The sequence below is a fragment of the Scylla paramamosain genome, chromosome 18 (genome assembly GCF_035594125.1).
Source record: "Scylla paramamosain isolate STU-SP2022 chromosome 18, ASM3559412v1, whole genome shotgun sequence".
Classification (NCBI taxonomy): domain Eukaryota; kingdom Metazoa; phylum Arthropoda; class Malacostraca; order Decapoda; family Portunidae; genus Scylla; species Scylla paramamosain.
This window is the reverse complement of record NC_087168.1, coordinates 22,461,407-22,485,316: the sequence shown is the minus strand read 5'-3', so window position 1 is coordinate 22,485,316 and position 23,910 is coordinate 22,461,407. Positions and strand designations below refer to the sequence as shown.

The following is a 23,910-nucleotide window of genomic DNA, read 5'->3' as shown; positions in this document are numbered from 1 at the left end:
GGGTCATCCTTATCTGCATGGAAGCCATTATTTTCCTTTCAATTATTTTAAGTTGTTTATCATGCTTGAAAAGCTTATGTCTGTCTGCTGTATTGACATCATAATAATTACTTTGTATCACTTCCAGAGTTGATATAAGCAGGAATGTATGCTGATGCTTTGACATCACCCAGCTGTGACTCATCAGCTATATCATGTTTATATATTCTTTTTCTCCCTGCCTTTTCCCTTCAACCCTTATTGCTGTGATGGGGTATTCTAACACCCCTTAACCTGCATGCTTGTTAGATGACCTACATGCTAAGCATTAGCTCTTCTGGGAGCGAGCATGAGTCTGGGCTTACTGAAGGGGAGGCAGACCAGCCAGATGAGGGCCCGTCCTTTCTCCAAGAGGGTCATGATGAGGAGGATTGGGGGGAGAACAAGGACAGAGTGCTTTGCCACCATATGGAAGCTTCCCAGGTGTGGGGAGGAAACCAGGTGACTAAATTCATGTTTGTATTCACCTGGGAAGTAATGTTCACATTCACTCTCACTTTCATGTTGGGTTGATAGCTTGATGTTATATCCACCTGGGAAGTTAATGTTCGTGTTGGGTTCAAGGCTTTGAGTTTGCTTCCTTCTGTTATATGTTTCGGAGTGGTGACTGTCAGTGAGTGCTCTCTGGGTGTTGATTGTCTGGCTTGATGTTGTGGTGTCTGTTCCTAGAAAAATAGATGGAAGAATGAAGGATGAGGCTGCACCAGGTCTAATTAGCAGAGCTGTTGCTTTGGATAGGAATGGATGATTGATTATGTACTTCTAAGTGTTTTCACATGTTCAGAAAAGAAAAAGGGGGAGTATTAACAAAAATAGGATATATAAATCTTTTGTACCTGTGTCATTCAGTATGCGTATTAAATGATCTCGTAGGTATAGAAGCTTATGAAATGTTACATACTGGTAGTCTTTGATTTTTGTTCACATTACGTATTTTGTATTTGGAGGTAACACAAGGTTGGCAGCTTTCATTAATTGATTCATTTGCTACAGCTGTAGTTAGCTCATTCCTCTGTCATGTTTGTAGTGATGGGACAGTGAGGGCCGACCACTGACGTCCACTCAGGCCTTGGGGAGCATTCATGGCCTGATTGGTAACATGTTGGACTTGCATATACCTTTGAATGCCCAGCTAGGGATTGAACCCTGGGCTGCAAGTGCTCACCAAGGCCTGAGTGGACTTTGGGCAGCCTGGACTGCCATGTCACTACATCTGCTTTCCTTACATATGTTACGAGGTGTGTTGGTCAGGGTCTTAGTAAGGGGTAGTGACTTGTGCTCTGCTGCTTGTGGCCTCAGGTAGCAAGCTGGCCGGCCCCCAGCTCAGGTTCATATAAGCAGAGGACCATATTCTGAAACACTTCTGCACTGCACCTCCACTACTTTCAGAAGGCTCTAGTTGAAGCTACATATACTTTTAAGTTCTGGTGACAAAAACAAGATTTCTACATCATTTAAAGGAAAAAATAGCCTTGAAAGCCCATCTTATCATCTCCTTGGCTTTTGAATATAGTTGTGGTGAGAGAGCAAAGTATTTCTGAATACGGGCCAGACTGTTGTGGTAGTTTTTTCACTATTAATGTTCTAATACAGAAATCACTGAGAGGATATTAGATAATGAATGATATGATCAGTTGTCATGGTACTTGCATTGTAGTATAGTAGAGTAAGGTGAGGACTTTGGGTCATCTTATATTCTTTGTATGTCAGTAGTTGTTGCTTCTTAACAGTATTTTTGTGAAGAAAGATGGTACTGACATGCCTATGATTTAACTGAATGCATTTTGTCATTGATACATCAAGGGAGAGAAGTACAATTAGCTTTCTGTCACAGAGTTATATATCAGTAGTTACATCTAAAATCAAACATGTGGTGCTTATATCTGTATATGAAATAATTGTTTGTCTCTTGAGAAGTTAACTGGAGAGAATACATCAATATCATCAACAGGGCTTCAAGGAGATGGATATGGACGTCATTGGAGATTTCCGCTATGCTGATGATGAATTCAAGGACCAGGATGACAATCTGAGGTCAGTCCACATCTCCACTCCCCATTAACTTAAGGAGTCTCATTAAAAGGACAGAAGCATGGAAAAAAAAATCAAATAAATAAATAAATGAATAAATAAACTAATACCTTCCCTCACACATATATCCAACAGTCGTACAGTTTAGATAAAAATATGAGTAACAGAACACCTTTCCTTACTTAACATTTAATTTTTCATCACTTTATACAGTAGCTTCTGTATAAAAGAGATTCAAGTACTACTAGTCTTGGTTACAATACACTTTCAGCATCTGGAGTTAGTGTTCTTCGTCAAGTGCAGTTAATAACAGAAGCACCTTTTTTTTTTTTTCTTATTTTTGGCAACAGTGGTCCCCTGCAGCGGCTCACAACTCAGGCCCTGGCACTGTCTGGAGCAGCTGGTGTGGGCGGAGGGTCGCCGGGCAGCCAAGGTGTGGAGGGTGGTGGTGAGGCAGGTATTGGAGACCGTGATGTGTTCGAGGAGCTGTGTGCTAACCATCGTTCAAGCATGGGCGAGTTTGATGACATGTGGACAGATAAAGAAAAGCAAATCACCTTCACGCAGGAACAACATCAGGAAGAAAGGTAAAAGCTTATCAAGTTGTGGTATAGGTACTTCATTACTGCATCTAAAACATCATTACTTATATCAAGTGTCTAAAAAGGCTCATGTTTGCTTTGGTAATATGTAAGTTTAGTGATACATGACTGTACTGCGTGTTTGCAATTGTATCCCAACAGTGACAAGGACAAGGATCAAGCTTCCAGTTCAGAGGATGAGGATGATGACATTTCAGGACTGAGAGCTGGTGAGACTAAGATGGAAGTTGACCAAGATGGTGAGTACCACAGTAAGTCGAAAAGGATGTTCACAGTATCACCATGGTATGATGATCTGAGAGTTTTCAGCGTATAGTGATGCACCAAGTTTTGCGCTCAATCACTTCTACTAGAGAGTTGCAGAATTTGAGTCATTGAAAGTATTTGCAGTATTTTTGTCTCCATGCACATGAATCTACACTGGATGACATCTATACCTAAAAATCAAGCATCAGAAATCACTGAGTATGTGGAAACTACAGCAGATATTATAACATGAAACCAAAATGTTAACATACTGCCAAAACTATGACTATATTGTGCTCCTTATGGTTTTACTGTGTTAAAGAATATGGCATGATTGGTGTGGTTGTTACAGAATGGGCAGAAGTGTTTGACAAGAGGAGTGAAGGTGATGAAAGTGGCAAGATCGAGGGTGCCAACCCGTGGGAGACAGGCCCCATGTCAGACACTTCAGACAATAGTGGATGGGCAGACTTCAGTGCATTCAGCAGCTCAGCCAGTGTTGACCCGTTTGGCAAAAAACTTGCTCCCGAGGGTTCAGCTTTCACGCCAGACTTCAGTGAAGTGTTCGGCGCCCCTGCTGTGCCGCCACAGGAAAGCTCAACTGCAGTGTTTGGGGATAATGCATCCAACCAAGAGGCCTTCAGAGCAGACTTCTCTAATATAAATTTTGATTCATCTTTTGAAACTAACTGTGATGACCATAAGAACTCTGTTACCTCAACTGGAGAGCCTCAGAACAGGTAGGTGTGCTCCTTACATGTCACCCTAACATTGATGTGTGCATGAAGTAATGTAATGCTTTCTGTGGAATTAGTTTGCCTGCATGAAATGATATTTGACTTACAAATAAGTGTTTTTTTTATCTCATAGTTTTGCATTGACTCACAAAATAGTCCATTGGGAAGCTTAAGAATAATGATAATAAAAAAAAGGCATTTATATTTGTAGCTTTTGTGATGTGCTTAAGTTGTTGGTCTTCAGGAAAAATGAGCAGGTGAAATGCAACCAATCGCTTTGAGTTGCATTTGTTACATAAGGTATTCTTTGCCAGGGTTTGCTTTTTATCCAAGCTACAAAAAAAAAATAAATAAATAAATAAACAAAAAATAACAATGGATTTTGAAATAAACTTAATTGGAGGATCAGATGATCATGCCTAGCACAACAATTAAGGTGATGAAAGTCACACTCATTGAAACTGAAGAAAGTTTTATTAAATTTAAAAGTTACATGAGCATGTCTGTGTTGGCCTTCCCCTCTGTGCCATTACAGTAAGAAAAGATAATAACAAACACTAGTCCATTGTTATCAGACTTGCATGCTTTTTTTTGCGTGGTGAGTGAGGTGTGAGATAACAAATGCATCAAAACATGTTAGATGTTTCTTCTTGTGCAGCCTCATTCCTGCACCACATGGTGAGTTACAGAAGGAAGGCCAAGGAAACACTGATGCACCTCATAGAAAGTTTATTTGCAAAAGGGAAAATTAAATGCATCATCTTCCACTTCCACTGAATGTGGTGATGCAGTCAAAACATTATGAGTTCAAACTGCATAGGATCTTTTATAAACTGGATTATTTTTTCTCTAACACTAGTCACAGTACATTTCAGGTAACGATGATCAATTGCATATGGTCTGTCCATTTCTCAACCTACCTTTGCACCACCAACTCTCCTTCATAGTAATTTTGTGTGTAAATTAACTTTATCTGAGTTCACGAACAAGTGTTTGTTGTGGAACTTTCGAGTGAATGCATTGTGTTTGAAAAGTTGTGTTATTTGTTTACTTTGTGACTTTCTTCACAACACTATTTTAGTGTCATGTTTTACTGCTTGTAGTACTGGAAACGTATGGTTTAGCTGTTGTTAGCCTTTTACTAACTACTAATCATGGTATACTAATACTTTGCATGACTCTGATGTACAGTGAATTGGAGAGAGCAGATAGAAAGGAGGCTAAGAGAGAGGAGGAGGAGGAGGAGGAGGAGGAGCTGATGGATAACTTCAAGTAAGTAGCCATATACACATACACATACCCATCTTGTTTTTGCTACCAACATTTAAAGGCTTTTTTTCTTGCTTAGAATTCTTTAAATTCTAATTTGATGAATAATTTAGACAACCTTGTTAGCAGATTGAGCTTCATTCATCATTTATATTTTGTCTGTATGTGGTTGCCTAGTGTAGTTTTCTTAGATACTCATCGTTTTGCATTCAGTGGCATACAAAAAGCATATCTTCATTTGAATTTGTGACTGTCTGATAACTTTTGGATGTTGGTATGCTGTCTGATAACTTTTGGATGTTAGTATGCTGAGTCCATAACAGCTGCTTCAGTGCAGTATTCAATCTTTTCAAGGTCACTTGAATTACTTTGGGAAGCAGCTCTTTTAAGAATTGTGTTGAAGTACATGTCAAGTGCCACCAGAGGCCACAGACACTGCACTAATACTAAGCTGGGGACTCGCCTGTAGGAGTGCACACCTGTAGCTCTGTGCTACTCATTGTCTTGGTAATGTTAGTTCTGCAGTTTGTTGAATTTTTTGGCTGTCTTGTTTCTTGACTTTCATTTCTTTTTTCTTGCCAGGTACTTGATTAGTGTATTATTATAGTTGTTTTATGAAATGCAGTTTTAAATTGTAAGTTTTAAAAGTGCAGTTAGTGTATTTACAAATATTTTCTTTTAGTTCTTTTTGCTCTGTGTGTCATGTTTTAATGGTGTATTAGAAGACTGTTTGAGACTTCTCAAAAACATTTGTTTGCAGCTTTTTATTGCATGTTTACTTATTTTGCACATTTGGCTCAGCTTCCTCTCATCTCGAGGCCTCATGACGAAGAGCTTAGAGAGCTGTGGTGAGCCAGGTACGGCAACCCCCGCCACTCTCACCACGAGTGAGGCAAACTCTGGAGACAGCAAACCCGCACAAGAAGAGGTAGCACCAAGTCCTCCTGAAACTCCTATTGAGAGCTAATATTTTCCCAGGTAAATTTGTTTAAAAAATTTTAAATTGCTGCTTTTTTGTGTTTAGTATTGTAATCCTATATGTTTGTTGCAATTATGTTATCATGGTAAGTACCAAAGTACTGGACTCAGGTCTTGGTGTTATGCACAGAAACCATTTGGTTAAATTTGTCTCTTATTTTGAGGTGTTGTAACATGGCATTTGTATAATGGAAGGAGTGTTAGTTTAGCTTATTGTATCTTTGAATGTGTAAATATATAGAGGGGAGTTGAATTTCTCCCCATCATTGAGAACCTCTGTGAAACGCAGGACATATTTTGTGAAAAAAATGTATGTATTTGCTCATTTACTGCCATGTATGTGATATTAAATTGTGAGCATGTGGAGCACAGATTAATGAACTGTGGATAGCACTGTAACTGAGTAGGAGGATCATATAGGCAACCAAAGTGTCTCTCTCTCTCTCTCTCTCTCTCTCTCTCTCTCTCTCTCTCTCTCTCTCTCTCTCTCTCTCTCTCTCTCTCTCTCTCTCTCTCTCACCATAGCTAACAGATCCACAGTGTGTTTATACAGGGTGTCCTGCTGAGTCAAGGTACATATTTCAGGATTTGATAGTTCAAGTAATTCTAAGTAGAAAATACTCTATACACGTATGCTGTTTTACTTTATTTTGTGATAAATTAACATGTAAGTTGTATGTTGCAAAAACCGCTTACCTGGGTGGGCCTCCGCCTCCTTCCTCCTCTCCTTGACTCAATACATACTAGAGGGGCACCACGTGGCATTTAGTGATAATTTTTTGTGTACAATCTACAGTCAAATCTTTACAGGAAACAGTTAGTACATGACAGATTGAATTTTTTATATGTCTGTGAAGAAAATGTACAGGTAACACAGCAGTACAGTGGTTGTTCAGTGCTACTTTTTTAAACATACATGACAACTCACTGGAATTGTCACCCCCCTCAACACCTAACAGCTAACATCTTGACACCTAAGTGACAGGTCCTCACAGTCAATCAAAGAAGGCCCACCCAGGTGAGTGGTTCCCGCAACACAAAACTTTCATGTTCATTTCTCACAAAGTAAAGCAAAACAGCATATGTGTAGAGAGCATTTTTGACTTAGAATTACTTGAACTGTCAAATCCCAATGTACCTTGACTCATGGGATACCCTGTCACTCCACACAGCCTCTCCCCACATTCTCTCTCTCTCTCTCTCTCTCTCTCTCTCTCTCTCTCTCTCTCTCTCTCTCTCTCTCTCTCTCTCTCTCTCTCTCTCTCTCTCTCTCTCTCTCCACAGCTCACAGACACACAGTATGTCTCCCACAGTATGTTTATATACCACAGTCACTCCCCACAGCCTCTCCCCACTCTCTCTCTCTCACACCACACCCCACCCCACAGACCCACAGTGTGTCTCCCACAGTATGTTTATATACCAGTCACTTCCCACAGTCCATTCCCCTTACATCTCTCTCTCTCTCTCTCTCTCTCTCTCTCTCTCTCTCTCTCTCTCTCTCTCTCTCTCTCTCTCTCTCTCTCTCTCTCTCTCTCTCTCTCTCAATTTGTCACCAGTCAGTGTAGAATGATAGGTTTGTTGTAATCTTTCCATATCAGAGCACTTGCTTGTGGATAGATGACAGATGTACAGTCAAAATCATGTGCACGGAATTCAACTTTGCATTTCAGTATATTTTCTGTAAAAAAGAGTAATTGGCAAATAAATGAAACATGAAATAGTACATGTGCATTTCCCAAACAGTTGTTATGCAAGGTGAAAAGTGTCATTGCATCTTAGTCAAGTGATAAAGTCCTCAGCCGTTCTTTTTAATTTGGAGTGATGACTGAAGGTGAATTTGCTAAGGGAAAAGTGATTAAGTGACTTTTTTCTCATCAGGGTAAGAAATGGTGAGCTGCATGAGGATGTGGGATGATGACTGAAGCAACTGAGCTGTTCTTTTTAATTCTGAGTGATGATTGAAAGTGAATTTGTTAAGGGAAAAGGAACTAAGTGACTTTTTTCTCCTCAGGGCAAGAAGTGGGAGGGTGAGCTGCATGAGGATGTAGGGTGATGGCTGAAGCAGCAGCACTACAACATCTCAGGACAAGACATGCCTGATGTGTACTTCCAGTCTGAAATGCTCTAATCTTAAAGAAAAATCCAAGAAGTCTCCTTTGAGTTCATTCCTTTGAATTTATCAAGATTGCTGTTCTCTTCAGAGTAACATATTTTGAAAGGCTCAGTGAAATGCACAATGCTAAATTATTGGATGGAAAAGAAAAATAAAAGGAGTTATTATGTTGGATTTCACTCAGCCAAGGTCTAAATGTACTTTACAGAATTATGTGCCTAAACAAATTAAAACAGGAGGAAATTGTTATCTTTCCGCTGTTAGAATTTTATCTTACCCGAGTGTATTTATTACATGATTTAACAAAACTTGAATGCTCATGAGAAGGTGTTGCCAATATAATGTACTGGATATTAATATCTAGTGTCTATACAGGTCAGGAACCGGATCAAAATGAATGATACACGTCCATTCTCGTGATAAACTTCTCCATACTGTTTTTATCAGCATCAGGTTGCAGCATACCAGAGATAGACATAATATATATATGATATTTATTTTAGTCAAATAAACACCTTATATATTGGGAGTGTGTAAAGGTGTGTATAGGATTCATCACAATCGTGGAGTCATTGCTGCCTTGGGCTTTCTTCGTGAGTTTGGTTCTTGTATTTGGTGTGATAATATGAGGACTGAGGTAGTTTGTTTTGTCTAACACGAATGGCCAAGATAGGCATGTGGCCGCACGGCTCAGAAACATTTCCAGAGCATGTAGCTCTATCATGTTAATGTTGAAATTGCTATGTGGTCTTGACTTGTTGCTGTTGCCAAATGTTATAAATATGCAGATTTTACTTTTCAACCTGTGCACTTGGTCTGTCTTGTGCTCATTAAGTGTTAATCAACCATTCCACTTGAAAGTCATCAGAAAGTAAAATATGTTTTGCTTGTTATAAATTTCTGAAGGAGAACTTCAGTTTCTTCAGCACTAAGAGTTCATCATGCTCCTCACAACCTTATTGCTAATACTGGTACTTTTAAAGAAAACCTTTGGGTGCTCCTCTGTGCCAGAAAGTGGTGTGTTTCAAGTGTTCTTGGCTCAAATTTGGTAGAACACCAAAATAGTACCATAGGTGAAATTGATTTGTATTAGCTTGACCATTTACACTGAGAGACTTAAGAAATTTAAGGCTGATTGTCTCATTGGTTTTGTGGAGTCAGACTTTTATACTTCATAAGTGAGTCTTGATCAGTGGTGTCTGTGATGGAGCAACAATGCCTGGTATTCTACATCTCTGTAGATATTAAAAGAAAAAAAGTTTATTTGGTGCTATTGTTAATTCCTTGAAGCAACGGCTATTTTAAACTGACTACAAATTTAGTATATTATATAGTAATTTAATTTGCAACAAATTAGAATAATTGTTATATTTTATGGGTTATAAACCTCTGTTGCACATATACATTTATATATACAGTAGAGCCTTTCAGTAGTGCAATGTTAATGTGTTTGAAGACATTTTCGTATTCCATAGTCTAAGTATATAGCAGCAATGCAAGACTGCATGAGTTTATTATTTTCTGCCGCTTGTCTTAGGATATACTAAATTGGTGGTGGGTGTTAATCATTACCCACTGAACCAACTGTTTGCCAGACCTATGCGCCAAACCACTAGCAATGCATCTGTGTGTTGAACTGAGGGTGGGTGTTATTTGTCACATGCTGAACCGGTGGCACGAGTTACTGGCTCCATGGCAAGCCTAGCTGCAGCTATTAACACATATTGATGTAGTAATGAGTATTGTTCACTGCTCACTAAATTGGTGCCAGATATTTACTACATGGAGCAGGTAACAGATGTTAATTTCTACACATAGAAACAGCAGTACATGAAATGCACTTTCAAGTGAAACTTGCAGCACATGTGATACACTGTGTATGGAGCAGGCAGTGAGTACCACCGGGTAAACAGAGATGAAAGAGCAAACTCACTGAGGTTCGCAACCCTGTTTTCTATTGGTATTATTCTTCTAACACATGGTATTAATGGTCATGGTGGCTCTATCTTGTGCTGTTGAAAGACTCTACTCTATATTATGGTACAGCAGTAAAACTTTACAAACAGTCCCACAGTACATGCTCCCCTTTTCAGACTGTGATGAAAGATGCAGTTTTTAGGTTAATGAAGTCTTTAGGACAGCTGTTCCCTGTGTGAAGGAATATCCAAATTGTTCCTAGATAATATAGCCTTTACTGTAATAGAGTATTCATGTTGTTCTAATTTCTGTTGTGTACAGATCTTGGTGATCCAACCCCCAGGTTATTATGCAATAGATCTATTGGTCCCCTCTGTTTAATTCCACTAAGAGAATTTTTAAAGTCCTAGTAATAAATGCTTTGGTGCCAGTGTTTGTTCTACAGTGTGTCTGGTTTCAGAGAGTTGGTGAGGGTGGCATTCCATTGTCATTAGTGACATCACCACCACCTATGAACCCCTGCAGCCCACCCTGTTGAGGGCTGCTTGCACTCATCATATCAGTATGTGAACAACATTGTGATTATCCTCATGTAAGATTGAAAATGAAGTTATCATTACTGAAATGATTTTTACAATAGCATTCTCATTGAAAGTGCTTCTTTGTGTATGAAAAACTGTTGGCGTTGATGGTAATACTCATGCCTTGTATGATTCCTAGAGAAATCCTTATGAAGTTGTACATAAAGGATACATTTAAATACAGAACTTTCTTCTTTCCACCTGACTGGTAAGGAACCACTTCAGTACTCTACACTTGATGTTCTCTTCATACTTATCCATTCTAATGGAAATCTGGCTGGTTTTCAATGTTTTGATATAAACACTACAAAAACTATAGAAGTAATAGTAATCTTCCTAAATCTAATTCCTTTCCCACACCTGAATTCATCAGCTGCTGTCACTTGTCCCTGACAAACCCAAGTGAACAGAAAACTGTTCACTCACTCTGTTTCCCATTTAAAATTTTCTCCACTGTTTACATTAAAACTTTTCACTCCTAACAAAATAATCCTTAGCCTGTACAATCTCAAAATAGTCCATATCTGCCCCTCCAATGCTATCATGTGGTTCCCTTAGATACAAGAACACCTAAAACCCAACCCGTCTGCCAAATAGTGTTAACCACCTGTCTCGTGTGTCCTTTGAGAAGTCTCCAGAATAAGGATAAGGCATCAGAGCTATAGATAGATACCACAAATCTGTCATGGGGCTACTTATATTAGGGATTATACCGTGATTATACATGTTAAGAAAAGTCATTACTGAAATTGTTTTTACAATGGCATTTTCATTGAAAGTAGTATTTAGTAACATGGTGCATGACTGACAAAATATGTGAAGGAATTACTTTAATGAAGAAAAATAATGCTGTCAGGTTGGGGGAACAGAAAACCTGTGAGCCTCCAGTGAAGCAAGCCTCATTAGAATTGACTTAAAATAGGAGCAATAATCTTTCAATCAATTATATGTTATAATCACACGCATTGGTTTTACTTGAATGGCTTAAACTAAGTCACTTTAAATTCATCTTCCACCCTTGATACGAAAACAACTGCACTCATTATGACTTAAAATAACAAATATAGTTATGACTTAAAATAACAAATATAGTTATGTGAATATAAATGATCAACCAAAGAAAAGAATGCATCATACTTCACTCAGTTTCACTAACTCTGTCCAAGGAAGGTTTCTGCCAGGGGACACTGACCACAGTAACTCTGTCACTATCAACTCCTTATCTCCTGATTGGCATAATCATATGTACTATCTTTTAAAATGTGCAGCAAATCAACTTCCTACCTAAATCCTTATTTAGATTGGATTATTTGTACCTGTATGAACTGGTACTTTACAAACAAATGAGGGTGTTGTTGGAACACCAAGCAAGTTTGCTACACATTATAGAAGATGCACGGTTCAATCAGCAGGTGAGAGCATTGTCCAATGATAGTGACCCCATGTTCCTGAGCCCTCAGATGGTGACATTAATGGGACTGAGTTGGTGACACTGAGCACACTATTATGATGAATCCATGAGTATGATAATCAGATCAATATTAAGATGAGTAATGGGGAAATGGAGGTAATGTAATATATCTCTCATCTATGGAGAGAATGCAAGCACTTAAAACAGTCACAGCCAATTCAAGTTCTCCTTTGCAGTAACAATGACTAGTCAGGAGAAACTTGAAACTTTGTGCCTATATTGTATTTGATAAAGTATAGATACAAAAAAATACTAACATGTATCCTTAATTTTATATATATATATATATATATATATATATATATATATATATATATATATATATATATATATATATATATATATATATATATATATATATCAACATTTTTCAACATTCCAATTACTAGAAAAGACAGAGCCACTTCAGATTCATTCACATTTTCTCTCTTACCAAATGGTAAGCATCACTGACACACTAAGCCCACACCGACTTACTTTCTGCTGTGCCGTGTGTTACCTTTGGTTCTGGCAGGAGAAGTGCACAACATCACCATTGGGACACCAAGCAAAAGCACTGGGGAAGAAGAAATAGTCTTAAGTTAAAGCCACACACAAACAAGGATATTTAAAAAATCCTACTTACATGGTTATTGTTCAGATATATTATATACAAGAATCAACTACTACTACACTTAACTTTTATGCTTTGTGGCCCCAAAATGGCATCTCTAGTCAACTCCTGTACTGGTCAAAACTGTCTCCACCAATTCAAAAGCTCCCATATAATATCTTTTTACCATGAGAAGGATGGAACTGATCAGACTCACTTCCCATGCTGCTACCATTAGAATATTAGACAGAATAGGAAGGCCAGGAGACTGAATTCCAGTGAAAATCAGCTCTTTATCATGAAAGAGGTAAGAGTATCCTGTGCATTTGTTATGAAATATTTATCTAATACTCACCTTTGTTTAGTGAACCTCTTGCTGCACACAGCACAGTATGTAGACTCTAATAAAACAATCTTCTCTCTCTGGCAGGAAGCAAGCTCTTCATTTGTCTGAAAGAAAAACAATGTGTAAAATCCACATATTTTTCTGAGATGTATATGGGTACTAAACAACAATAAGTAGAAGATTAACCGTAGTAGTAAAAGGAACGAGCCATCTGACTCTATAGGGGAAGACCTGGGACTGGGTGGCACAACTGACCCAACACCTAAACTGTTTAGGGTACAGATCACACCTTTATCTTCATATACTGGTCACAGGCACCACCTGGGCCATCCACTGAGAATATTTTCACCCTTAAAAGTAATAGCTGTATAGAGTGTTCAGGAAATATGCCTTTTTATTCATCAGAAATTCACAATAAAAAAAAGAAAAAAAGAAATGGCATTAGCACAACTAACACAAGCCATGTAAGAGGAAGAACCAACTTACCTGCAGTTTGAGGGACTGTGTGAGACCACGGGTGATCTGTTGCTCTCTGCAGGCAGTGGTAGCGAGGCTGAAGGAGGCTTGAATGAAAGGCTTCAGCAGATTTAGTCTTACATCATCAGGAAGAACCTTTAAGGCCTGAAAAGAGCAGTGAATTATTATCAGGAGAACTACAAGCTCTGAGCAGGTTCTGAAGTGTGATATACACCATAATATCAAAGACAAAGGACTTAGAACATCGCTCTCAATTATGATATTCAAGTGGCAATGTATGAAATGACATGTGATGGAAAAATTGAAGAAGTCAAACCTGAGTAATATGAGAGAGAGAGAGAGAGAGAGAGAGAGAGAGAGAGAGAGAGAGAGAGAGAGAGAGAGAGAGAGAGAGAGAGAGAGAGAGAGAGAGAGAGAGAGAGAGAGAGAGAGAGAGAGAGAGAGAGAGAGAGAGAGAGAGAGAGAGAGAGAGAGAGAGAGAGAGAGAGAGAGAGAGAGAGAGAAACATGACTCCATGACTACATATATACAAAACTTCCCATCTTTACTTACACCACTATGCATGCCTAAGACAAAGATGCATAACTATCAAGTCTCACCTGGCCCAGATCGATGAACTGTAAGTAATTCTGCAAGAGGTCTAGCACAGTCTTCACATCTGGAGGCTTCTTGGGATGCTGCTTCAAAGGAGACCCTGACGAGCTTCGGGTATCAGCTGGAGTCACCAGGAGCTTCAGCAAGGTTAAATACACCTGATATAAAAAAAGGAGGAATAAATAACCACTCCCATCAGCAGTCACCAGAAGCTTCAATTGAGGCAAATAAACCTGATATAAGAACTAAGTTGTGTGACATCCCAGTAAAGTGAGGGCAGGAATACTTTCTCTTCTCTATTGAGGGCCAAAGGGCTATGGAAGTGGTGTGAATGAGTGTGAATGTGGAAGTTGCGTGCCTTGTCTTGGCTACCCTGCTTTTTGGGGGAGACAGCCTTGGTTTATGTATGCATGTACGTATAATAAGGAATAGATTACTCATCATGGTTTATATTATGCTCTCATCTATTTTCAGTGCTTCCATGGCACTCAAAAGAGGACATGACAAAAGGAGTTCAGTCTCACCTCACTTCCTGAACCAGATGATGAGTAGTGCTTCTTGCAGTAGTTGAGGGCAGCATCAGTGTCACCAAGAGTGTGGATGTAGATGGCGAGAGCCTGGTGGTGTTGCCCCAGGCACCCCAAAAGTACTGCTCGCTCTTCATGGAGGCCTAAGAAGTTTGTTATTTCTTAGGGCATGTTTCTTATGTAATTGATAAAAGTAAAGTTGATTTGAAAAGCAATGTTGTACCATTATTATTATGTTGTTACCTCAAGCAGGTTTTTGGCTACATGTTTTGTGAAAGTAAAGTTGACATGGAAGAAAAATATTATATCATGAAGTTTCTATTTTGCTTCAGGCACTTTTTTGGGACTGCATGTAAAGTCTCTATTAAAGGAAGAAAAAAGTTGTACTATATAATCAATAAAGGTAAAAATAAGGAGTTTCTGACTTCAAAGCTTTTCATACTATATACAGTAACATTAGTTCATCTTACTATCATATGGGAAGTGAACCAAGAGAGTGGCAGCAGTATAATGTTCAGAATGATTCAGGAAATTCAGTAGCTTTTCACGTATCATCTTTCTCTTGTTCTTTTCCTGTAAAAAAAATATATATATGCTAACCACAAGTGCATAACAGAGTCTTACAGAATCTATTCCCTATCTGAGTACAATGTTTCAAAATGCAGCTTCTAGTTCTCATGTGAAATTTGAAAGAAAGAACTGGCTGGCTGATTGTCCTTTCACTGGGTTTTCTGTACGGTAAAAGCAAGCTGGGCACACACTGAACAAGGACGATCAGAGAGGTGACAGGTGAGCAAGGTTGTCAGCACTCAACTCTCACAAGGACTTACCTCTTCCAGGGTGGTAGGGTCACACACAGGGACTGAGGCAGTGACCACTTCCCTGTACTGGTGGATGAGTTCATTGTGAAGCAGAGGAGTGCAGTCTCTCCACTCCTCTATCACATGCTCCTGCAACACAAATATACACCACAGTTTACAATAGATCTATTTGCTTTTAAACATCATGAGAGAGGAACTGAATGTTTCTGGTGGTCATGTTTCCTCCTTGGTTATAATTATAATAGTTTAACATCCATCCTGAGATGCTCTGAAGAAATAGTGAGACTGGGAGGAAGAATAAACTAGTCAAGAGGTTAGCCTTGACTGTCCTACCACTATAAACTGGTCAAGAGATGTCCCCATTGATTAAACACCTGACAGAACACTCACAGTAACACATGCTACCGACCAGACCACACCATGGCCTGAGTCAATTTTGGTGAGCCTTGACTGTCATACCACTACACCAGCTGTGGTATACCAGAAAATAAAGTGGTGATGTGTTTCCTAAGAGATAAAATAACTGAACAACAGGCTTCATTGAAAGCCAAGAGAAGTGAGTACTATTGGTGGATGCAAGACAGTCAGTGCCTCTCTAATGCTTCCTTGGTTTTGTTAGTCTTGCTAGAAATGTGCATTGGAACTTACTAAATAAGGAACAACCAGGGATTTCTCTGTTTTCTTCAGGAAGTTCAGGACTTTAGGGCGAGGTAGCTGCTCCACTTCTCCAGATGTCGTTTTGTCACCGATGAAGATTTTCAAACCATCGTCAGGGTGAGACTTTAATACCCATCCACCATACTCAAAGATTAAGTCTACATGCTGAGGACCTGAAAGTGTAAAAAAAAACAACAACAACTATTAAGTGGCTATGAGAGTGGTGTAAAAAAGTGTGAATGTGAAAGTCATGTACCTTGTCTTGGTTATGAGAATGTGTAAAAAAAGTGTGAATGTGAAGTCGTGTACCTTGCCTTTTTTGGAGGAAACAGCCTTGGTATATGCATATATGTATAAACTACACCTTAACTAAGTACAGAAAACTCCTAAACATCTAAGTAGAATAAAAACAAAACAAGGTACACTGATAATTGAATCTGGCACCCTAATAATGAGGTCCTATATTCTTAAAACAAGGTCAGTCACAGGTAAGTCAGAGTGCTGCAGATAATCCTTACCCAGTGAAAAAACAAAGAAAATAGACTGATAAATTCTCTTTGGTACCAACAACGAGGTCATATAGCAAAGAAGTCAGTCACAGATAAGTCAGAGAGCTAGAGACAAGCCTTACCTAACTGCTGGAGGTAAGACACAGTGTGATGGTGGCCAAACAAGGGAGACTCAGGCTTCTTGGCGTGGCGCAGGAGGAGCTGAAGGGCCCGCTGGTGTTGGCCACGAGTCTGAAGCAGCAGCACTAACTCAGGATACTTGTGGGCATGTCGAAGCACTCTTTCCCCCTCCATCACACTGACGTAGCTGTCTCGCATTCGCAAGAGAGGCTGCACCAGGCTGTCATTGGTCTGTGGCAAACATGTTATCATTATGACGTGTTTGACAAGAATTAACTCCCACATATGACAGGTATACCCAATCAATTACTAGTCATATTTGTTTATTGTTATTTTTTCCTTCCTTTTAATGTAAGAGAGACGGGAACCAAAGGGGAACCAAATCTATAAAAAATGTGCAAGATTGGATGTCAGGAAATACAACTTCACCTATAGCATTGTAAACAACTGGAACAGTCTTCCTGACTGGGTTGTCAATGCCAAAAATGTTCTTTAATTTGAAAAAGAAACTTCATAAATTTTGGGAAAACAAAGGTAAAAAAATTAATTACAGGCCTCAAATAATGTCCACCACACTAAGCCACAGTTTGGTGAGTAACGTGAACCTAGAACTGGAGCCACAGGCTTAAGTCTCTTCCAGAAGATCATCTGTGAGTATCTGTCAGTGTAATAAGGTGGGCCACCTTTCCACTAGCGGCTGACAGGGCTAAGAGTGTGAATAATGTGTGTGGGTTAAAGTGGTGCTTTGTCTGAGCAATACCAACTTGGTAGATAGATTGATTGAATATTAAAAAGCATTTGCCCCTCTTACCTGCAAGTAACACTTCAGTAATGTTGTGTCAATGATCTGAAGCTTCTCATTACGGGACTTGACACCAGATGCTGCTGTGGAATACTTGTTGTCCGCCTCAGCCTTTGCTCCTCCTCCTCCTGTCCCTGCCTCACTCTCATTGCCTGAAAGCTTGTGTCGTATCTGGAAACCCAAATACCAGGTGTGATTTCGTATATCTGAACTAGCTGCTTAGGCATCTATACTCAGAAGAGAAGTAGAGATGAAGGCAGTTGGAAGACCAATAGGAAGACTGCAAAAGGTCTGGAGATAGTGTGATGCAGAAGACATAATGAGGATAAACACCAGGGAAAATTAGGATAGGTTAAGAGACCAGTGAAAAGACTAAACAAGACTTGGAGGTGTAGAGGAAGATACGAGAAGGATGAACATGAGGGAAGAGTTTGTTTATGATTGCATTAAGTGGGAGTGATTCATAAGCTGTCCAATCTTGTAGGAGAAAAAGAGGTTAAAGAAAATGATGATGACTGTAGATGCCAAATAAAATCAGGATCAGTAAATCTATGTCTCTTTCATAGTAAACATTAAGTGAAACAAACACCACCAAAATATACTCAGGATCAGTAGATTTACATCACTCTCATACCAAACATGTGAAAAAAACACTGCCATGTCTCACCTCTAGAAGGAAATGTACAAGTGCTTGCAAGGCTTTCTCCAGCTCTGCCCCACTAAGAGCTGGGATTGGGTATGGGTACTGCAGGCGACTCTGGTATTCCTCAGGCACCATATCCGGGTACATGCCAATCACAAAGGGCAAATCTGTGGGCACCATAATATACACCACATAATTTCAAGTTAGTTCACAATTTCAAGCTGAGAGGAAGACATACATTGATTCAAGGGGAATATATTTCACATACGGACAAAGTTGCTAATAATTCACCAGATGAGAAGAATGCAGAGTACAAATATGGTAAGTGAATAAATGCTGTGGCTTAGCTTTCAACACTAATATTGATTAAAGGGAATATATTTAACGTTAAGTTAAATATATTCCCCCACCCCAACGAGATAGAGAACTCGAAGGAGCAGAAGGACTCCGGATCAGTGAAGCTGTTCTGGGCTCCGAAGCCTGGCGGAACCCCATTGCTCTATGAACGTCTGAGTTCATATCAGATGAGAAGAATGCAGAGCTGAAACATGAAGTACATGAATGCTGTGGCTTGGCTTTCAACACTGATATGAGTGCAGCAAAACTAGATTGTAATTAAATTATACAGAATGGTGATATGGTGCTGAGTCCTAATGGGAGCAGGCAAAGGAAGAAGACACTGTTAAGACAAAAAGTATTGGAGCACCTGTATTGAGAGTGAGGAATATCTTCATGGCCTGAGAGTATTCCTTGCTGCAGAACAGATGTATTGCTTGCAGGTGCTGGATGTGTTTCTGCATCTGAGTCTTGGCGTCCTGGGCTTCTTCCCACACGTCCTGCAACACCAACATAGCAATGCAACACAAACTGTCAACACTTACAAATCATCATCCTGCCACTCTCACCAAACATCACACTGAACACAAAAGTTTTGACATTCTATTGTGTTAATGAAAAAGGAACACTGATTGTTTGGTATTAGTAAGCTACAATACTAATCATAAATGTCTATTCCCCATGTAAAATCCAAACACAGAGGTACACTACTTGTCAGAGATCAAATAATTTTCCATATCCCATATAAATATCAATTCTTTGCTGAAAAAAACAAATATTGAAAGTTAATATCAGCTGGAAGTCAAATAATTTTCCATATCCCATAGTGCTGATAAGGAAGTAACATTAGTAGACAGATATTTTGATACTAAAGTTGCAAAGCCAATTATAAAAACCTGTATTTTCCACTTAAAAAGACAAATATTGAAACCTACCACAAGTCTGAGGGCTAAGTCAAACTGTTTGTCTGCCAGGAGCTGTGGGATCTGCTGGTTGACTGGGATGGCATGAAGGCACCACACGTGGGAGGTGGAGGCGATGTACACTTGGCTCTTGGTCCTGTCAGAGGTAGCAACATCACACACTGACACTTGGGATAAACATGTAAATCTGACACATTACTAGTCAGGCCAAGGTGATCACAACAGCTTGAGAAATTTTTTTGCTTGTCAATAGATTTGCAAAAAGTAGAAGTTGAAGGTGAATGGAAACCAAAATACAAGTGTCTGAATACAGCAAATGTATCATCACTTTTATATTTGAAACTGCCATGTGGAGGCCTGACAGCTTCTTGCAGCTTCCCTTGTTTTCTAATGTATTCTTGGACCACAGTGATGAAAAGGAATGAATGAAAGGAGACATGCTCGTTCAAGCACTTACTTAGTTGAAGTGCCGACACACACAAGTTTTGGCTTCTCAAGACTGACAAGCTGAACAGTGGCCTGAGGATTGGCAATCTTGATCTCAATATTCTTGGGCAAAATAGCCACTAGATAAGGCTTGTGATAGGCTGAAAGTAGAAAAAACCTGAGCGGTCTCTTTCCCGGACATATTTCAGTGATGTAATATGTAAGGAAAACTGATGAAAACAAAGCTTTAAAATTAAGGTTCATTACAGCAATACCTTCCTAAACTATTCTGAAATACAATTATCTATCCATCTATCAACATACCAGGCCGGTAATTCCACACAAGGTGGCCCAAACAAGGCACCACATACTGACACACACATCGTGCACACTCTTAGTGATGTTGGCCCACAGTGGAACAGGAAAGTCTCATGGCCCACCATACTACACCCCAGAAGCACAGGCACAGCACAAATGGTCACAAACATCCACAGCAAGGCCTTACAGCATACAGTGATTAAATATGATTGCTATTCTATAATGAAAATTTCTGCTTGAACATCATTAGCAAAATAAAGCTGCTCATAACTTACCAAGGGCCAGTGGTTGCTCTTCCCACTTGAGAGTATAGCTGCAGGTGGCATTGCCCTTTGCATCCACAAAGATGGTCTCCTTGTCATGAGCAAGGGCCAGCTGCTCCCCCCCCTCCATCTGTGTTATCAGCGGCTCCTGGCTTCTACCCGTAGCAAATAGTTCCTTCTGCTCCCCAGTTAGCTGATGGAATCAAAAGGTTTGCTTCAAGTATTAAAGAGCAAATGGCAGACCTGGAGATAATATGTTGAGGAAGACATGAGAAAAATGAATGGAAGGGAAGAAATCACTTGTGACTGCAAAAAGTGGGAGAGACTTGTAAGCTATCCAACCCCTAAGCAAAAATTAGCTTAAATGAAATGATGAGAAGGATGATGATGTGTAAAAATACAAAACTCCTCAAGATTATCAATTTCAGGTTGAGTATACAATACAGATATGGTTGGCTGCAGTTAGAAGTGATGCCATGGATTTTAAAATAATTAGTAATTCCTGTAAGGTAATGTAAAAAGCATAAAATTTGTATCTCTAACCATGACAAGCCAGTAGTCATGTTTGAAGGCCACAGCAATGGCTTCCTTGCACCAGGTGAGTGCTCTCGGGACGTCAGGCAGGGACAGGTCATCACGCAGCTGGTGGAACTTCCGAGACTTCCAGTAATACAGCTGAAGTTTGCGCTTGACGGCCACCACAAGGCGCACCATCACCACCGCATCTCCAGTCAGCGTCACATGATGCTGGTGAAGAATAAATGATGAATGAACAATGCCATTTAACTCTTGAGAAAATTTCCAGCACTTCAAATTTCACTTTTCTATTTATATACTAGGCCAGCAATCCCAGACATAGCACCACAGACTCACACACACACACATCATTCACTCTTAGCCCCACCAGTCCCTGGAGGAAAGGTACACAATCATGGACCACCTTTCTACACCAAAGGAGCTTAGGCATAGCAGAGGTGGCAGTAGCTTCAGAGATATTTCAAGAGAATAATAATGAACTGCTTGACAGACATTACTAGGTTTTTTCAATTACAAATACCAAAAATTACAGTGCACAATTTATATTCAATAAGGATTCATATTTAAAAATACAGCAAATTAGTATTCTAGTTGGCATCAAGCTGTACAATTTAACTAATACACAACATACACTGAGCAGTTCCTATATCAATGACTTTTGGTTCTGTCAAAGATAATATCATGTACTGACACTTGAGATAAACATTTAATGATATCTAAACCACTGAATCAGTTTCTGGAACAAATAAAAAGGTAATGCAAACCTTGAGGTCAAGGTCAAAGGCGGTGGCACCCTTGGTCTGCGTCACTGTGCACAGCAGAGGAAGGTTGAAGACTGTCAGGTCATGAACGCTGATCACGTTGTCTGAAAAAAAGAATAAGACTGTGATAAAACTCAAAGTACAGACACTCCATGATTTATGAACAAGTTAGGTTCCACATCACGCAGCTGGTGGAACTTCCAAGATTTCCAGTAATACAGCTGAAGTATGTGCTTGACGGCCACCAAAAGGCACACCATCACCACCACATCTCCAGTTAGCATCTCATGATGCTGGTGAAGAAAAAATAATGAATGAACAATGCCATTTAACTCTTGAGAGAATTTCCAGCACTTCAAATTTCATTTTTCTATTTATATACCAGGCCAGGTAAGGTTATTTGTAAAATATTTTGATCTAGGCCTCTCATTCATATCTTCGGATATTCTTAATTCTGATGTTCATAAGCTGAGGAGCATCTATGTGTATGTATGTTCAAATTCAAATTCTAACTAGCAGCTCTGTAGGCTCTATGTTGATAAAAGAAGACTGCTTATTGACTAATTTTCATTCTCTTAAACAATGTAGCAAAATATAACTTTACTCAATAGCTCTTTGTGCCATTCTCTCTCATGACTACCTTAGCATAAACTTTTCAGAGTTTCTATGATAACCTTAAGTAGGGCACTGATGTGGGGACACACGCACCACACTTGACAGAGATGATGATCAAATGCTTCAGTACCATGAATATTTCAGTATTTCTTTGATAATCCTAAGGTGGACACTGATGTGGAGACAAGTGAAGGGCATACCTGATAGAGAGACAATGATTTGATGCTCCGGCACCACAGCCACCTGCACGATTGGCTTGCGGGAAAAATTCTTGTTTGAGCAGAGGAGAGCGACATCCCAGCGTCGGGTTGTGCCTGGTGTCACGGAGTACATAAGCAAGTGTCCCTGCTTCGTTCCCACCACCAGGTTCTCATCTGAAATGGTTTCATAAGTTTTTTGAGTTTCAAGTTAGTTTGATGCTAACTGTGTTGTGCTGGGTGTTATAGAGTACATAAGCAAGTGTCCTGTTTTGTTAGGTTAGGTTGGGTCCTCATCTGAAATGCATTGATGCTGCTGTGAATTTTTGTGAATCTTAAATTAATCTGATGAAAGGTGTAATGTACAGGGTGTCATGAGGTGCATGAGCAAGTGACCTTGTTTTGTTCCCACTGCTGGGTTCTCTGAAAAATGAAATGTTTGAATATCATCAGAGTATATCTTTATGAGTTGAATTTACCTGACATCAGTTTTTTTTTTTTATACAAGTGCATGTTTTCTTTCAAAAAGTGATGTTAGTATAAAATTATCAGATTAGTTAGGATAAAATGGTCAGATTAATTAAGTGTACATGAAAATTTATGGTATTATTTTACTCTTTCATGAATCTCAACATGGCTTTTCTTACCCTTCTCATCAGACAGAGCTTCTCATTGACTAATTTGAATCTCACATAAACCCACCACAAATTATTTATAATGCTGCCAGCAATTTTTAATGTTAGGTTAGGTTAGTTTGGTTAGGTTGGATTTGGTGATGGTGCATGACAGCTGGCAAGCGGCCACATGTGAGCGGCATCCAGTCCTCTTGGGGAACACTGCTAGTGAGTGTTACTGAGATGTTACTTATTTGTGAGAACAAAAATATTTTTTCTGGTAGATTTAAGTCTGTTGTGGATTAATGTGCTTCACATTTTTATCACAAACCATTAGTTTCCGAGGGGATTTGCTGGAAAACAAGCAAAAAACTGGTGCAAGAGTAAGATCTTACCATACTTATTAGATTAAATAAACATATTTTCGTCTTTAAAATGCTGCCCAACTTAAATGTAGAACAAATAATGGGCAACACTGAACCCATCCATACCTCGCCTAAAAATTAATACAAATGTGTAGCAAAGTATACTATTTAGATCAATATATACCACGGTAAAAGATAAATGCACTGATGAGTGTTTGGGGGTAAAACCTGATACCCGAGTCCTGAAACGAGATAAGTAGAGAGCAAAACACACTTCCCTCACCATAGGCTGTGATGGACTCAATTTGAAGAGGAAGTTTTTCCAAGATGGGAATGGCCTCATACGCATCATGCATACTTCCTCCTCCCCTTGGTGCTTAACTCATAATCTAAAGAAAAACAAAACAAAACATAAACCAAAGCGCTCCACCACTCCCTCGGAGGGCTTTGTTTACAACCACAGCTGATCAGCGTCACGTG

At 39.3% G+C, this 23,910-nt stretch overlaps 2 protein-coding genes across 16 annotated transcripts in view; one reads left to right on the top strand and one right to left on the bottom strand.

Annotated features, from left to right (window-relative positions):
- LOC135109302 (serine/threonine-protein phosphatase 6 regulatory subunit 3-A-like) overlaps positions 1 to 10,697 on the top strand; it is a 22,268-nt gene extending 11,571 nt beyond the window's left edge. For 5 of the 15 annotated variants that reach the window (XM_064020615.1, XM_064020611.1, XM_064020614.1 and 2 more), the window contains 8 exons: positions 289 to 480; positions 1,991 to 2,073; positions 2,421 to 2,657; positions 2,814 to 2,923; positions 3,271 to 3,658; positions 4,847 to 4,927; positions 5,726 to 5,902; positions 7,917 to 10,697. In XM_064020615.1, coding sequence (XP_063876685.1) covers positions 289 to 480; positions 1,991 to 2,073; positions 2,421 to 2,657; positions 2,814 to 2,923; positions 3,271 to 3,658; positions 4,847 to 4,927; positions 5,726 to 5,891 — 1,257 coding nt within the window. In that variant the 3' untranslated portion in view covers positions 5,892 to 5,902; positions 7,917 to 10,697. Of the gene's footprint in view, positions 1 to 288; positions 481 to 1,990; positions 2,074 to 2,420; positions 2,658 to 2,813; positions 2,924 to 3,270; positions 3,659 to 4,846; positions 4,928 to 5,278; positions 5,432 to 5,725; positions 5,903 to 7,916 lie in introns of those variants that run through there. The other 10 variants (XM_064020622.1, XM_064020621.1, XM_064020619.1 and 7 more) reach the window with 7 other exon arrangements.
- LOC135109305 (vam6/Vps39-like protein) lies at positions 1,808 to 23,910 on the bottom strand. The gene is made up of 20 exons (XM_064020623.1): positions 23,714 to 23,910; positions 22,455 to 22,628; positions 21,643 to 21,743; positions 20,885 to 21,088; positions 20,354 to 20,534; positions 19,792 to 19,921; positions 19,347 to 19,470; positions 18,782 to 18,911; positions 18,100 to 18,242; positions 17,442 to 17,603; positions 16,633 to 16,861; positions 15,993 to 16,174; positions 15,354 to 15,473; positions 14,994 to 15,096; positions 14,521 to 14,666; positions 14,002 to 14,154; positions 13,412 to 13,546; positions 12,935 to 13,029; positions 12,465 to 12,543; positions 1,808 to 2,563 (listed from the first exon to the last, which is right to left on the bottom strand). The coding sequence occupies exons 1-19, from the start codon at positions 23,784 to 23,786 to the stop codon at positions 12,483 to 12,485; spliced, it is 2,646 nt and encodes an 881-aa protein (XP_063876693.1). The 5' UTR covers positions 23,787 to 23,910; the 3' UTR covers positions 1,808 to 2,563; positions 12,465 to 12,482.

What these genes read in the sequence shown, in the direction of transcription:
- LOC135109305 (XM_064020623.1), bottom strand. Translation starts at nt 23,786, where the DNA reads ATGCATGATGCGTATGAGGCCATTCCCATCTTGGAAAAACTTCCTCTT. An exon ending in ATTCCTCACTCTCAATACAG is followed by an intron (nt 18,243 to 18,781) that starts GTGCTCCAATAC and finishes TGGTGCCCACAG; the next exon opens with ATTTGCCCTTTGTGATTGGC. An exon ending in CCCTGGTTGTTCCTTATTTA is followed by an intron (nt 15,474 to 15,992) that starts GTAAGTTCCAAT and finishes TTTGTGTTGCAG; the next exon opens with GAGCATGTGATAGAGGAGTG.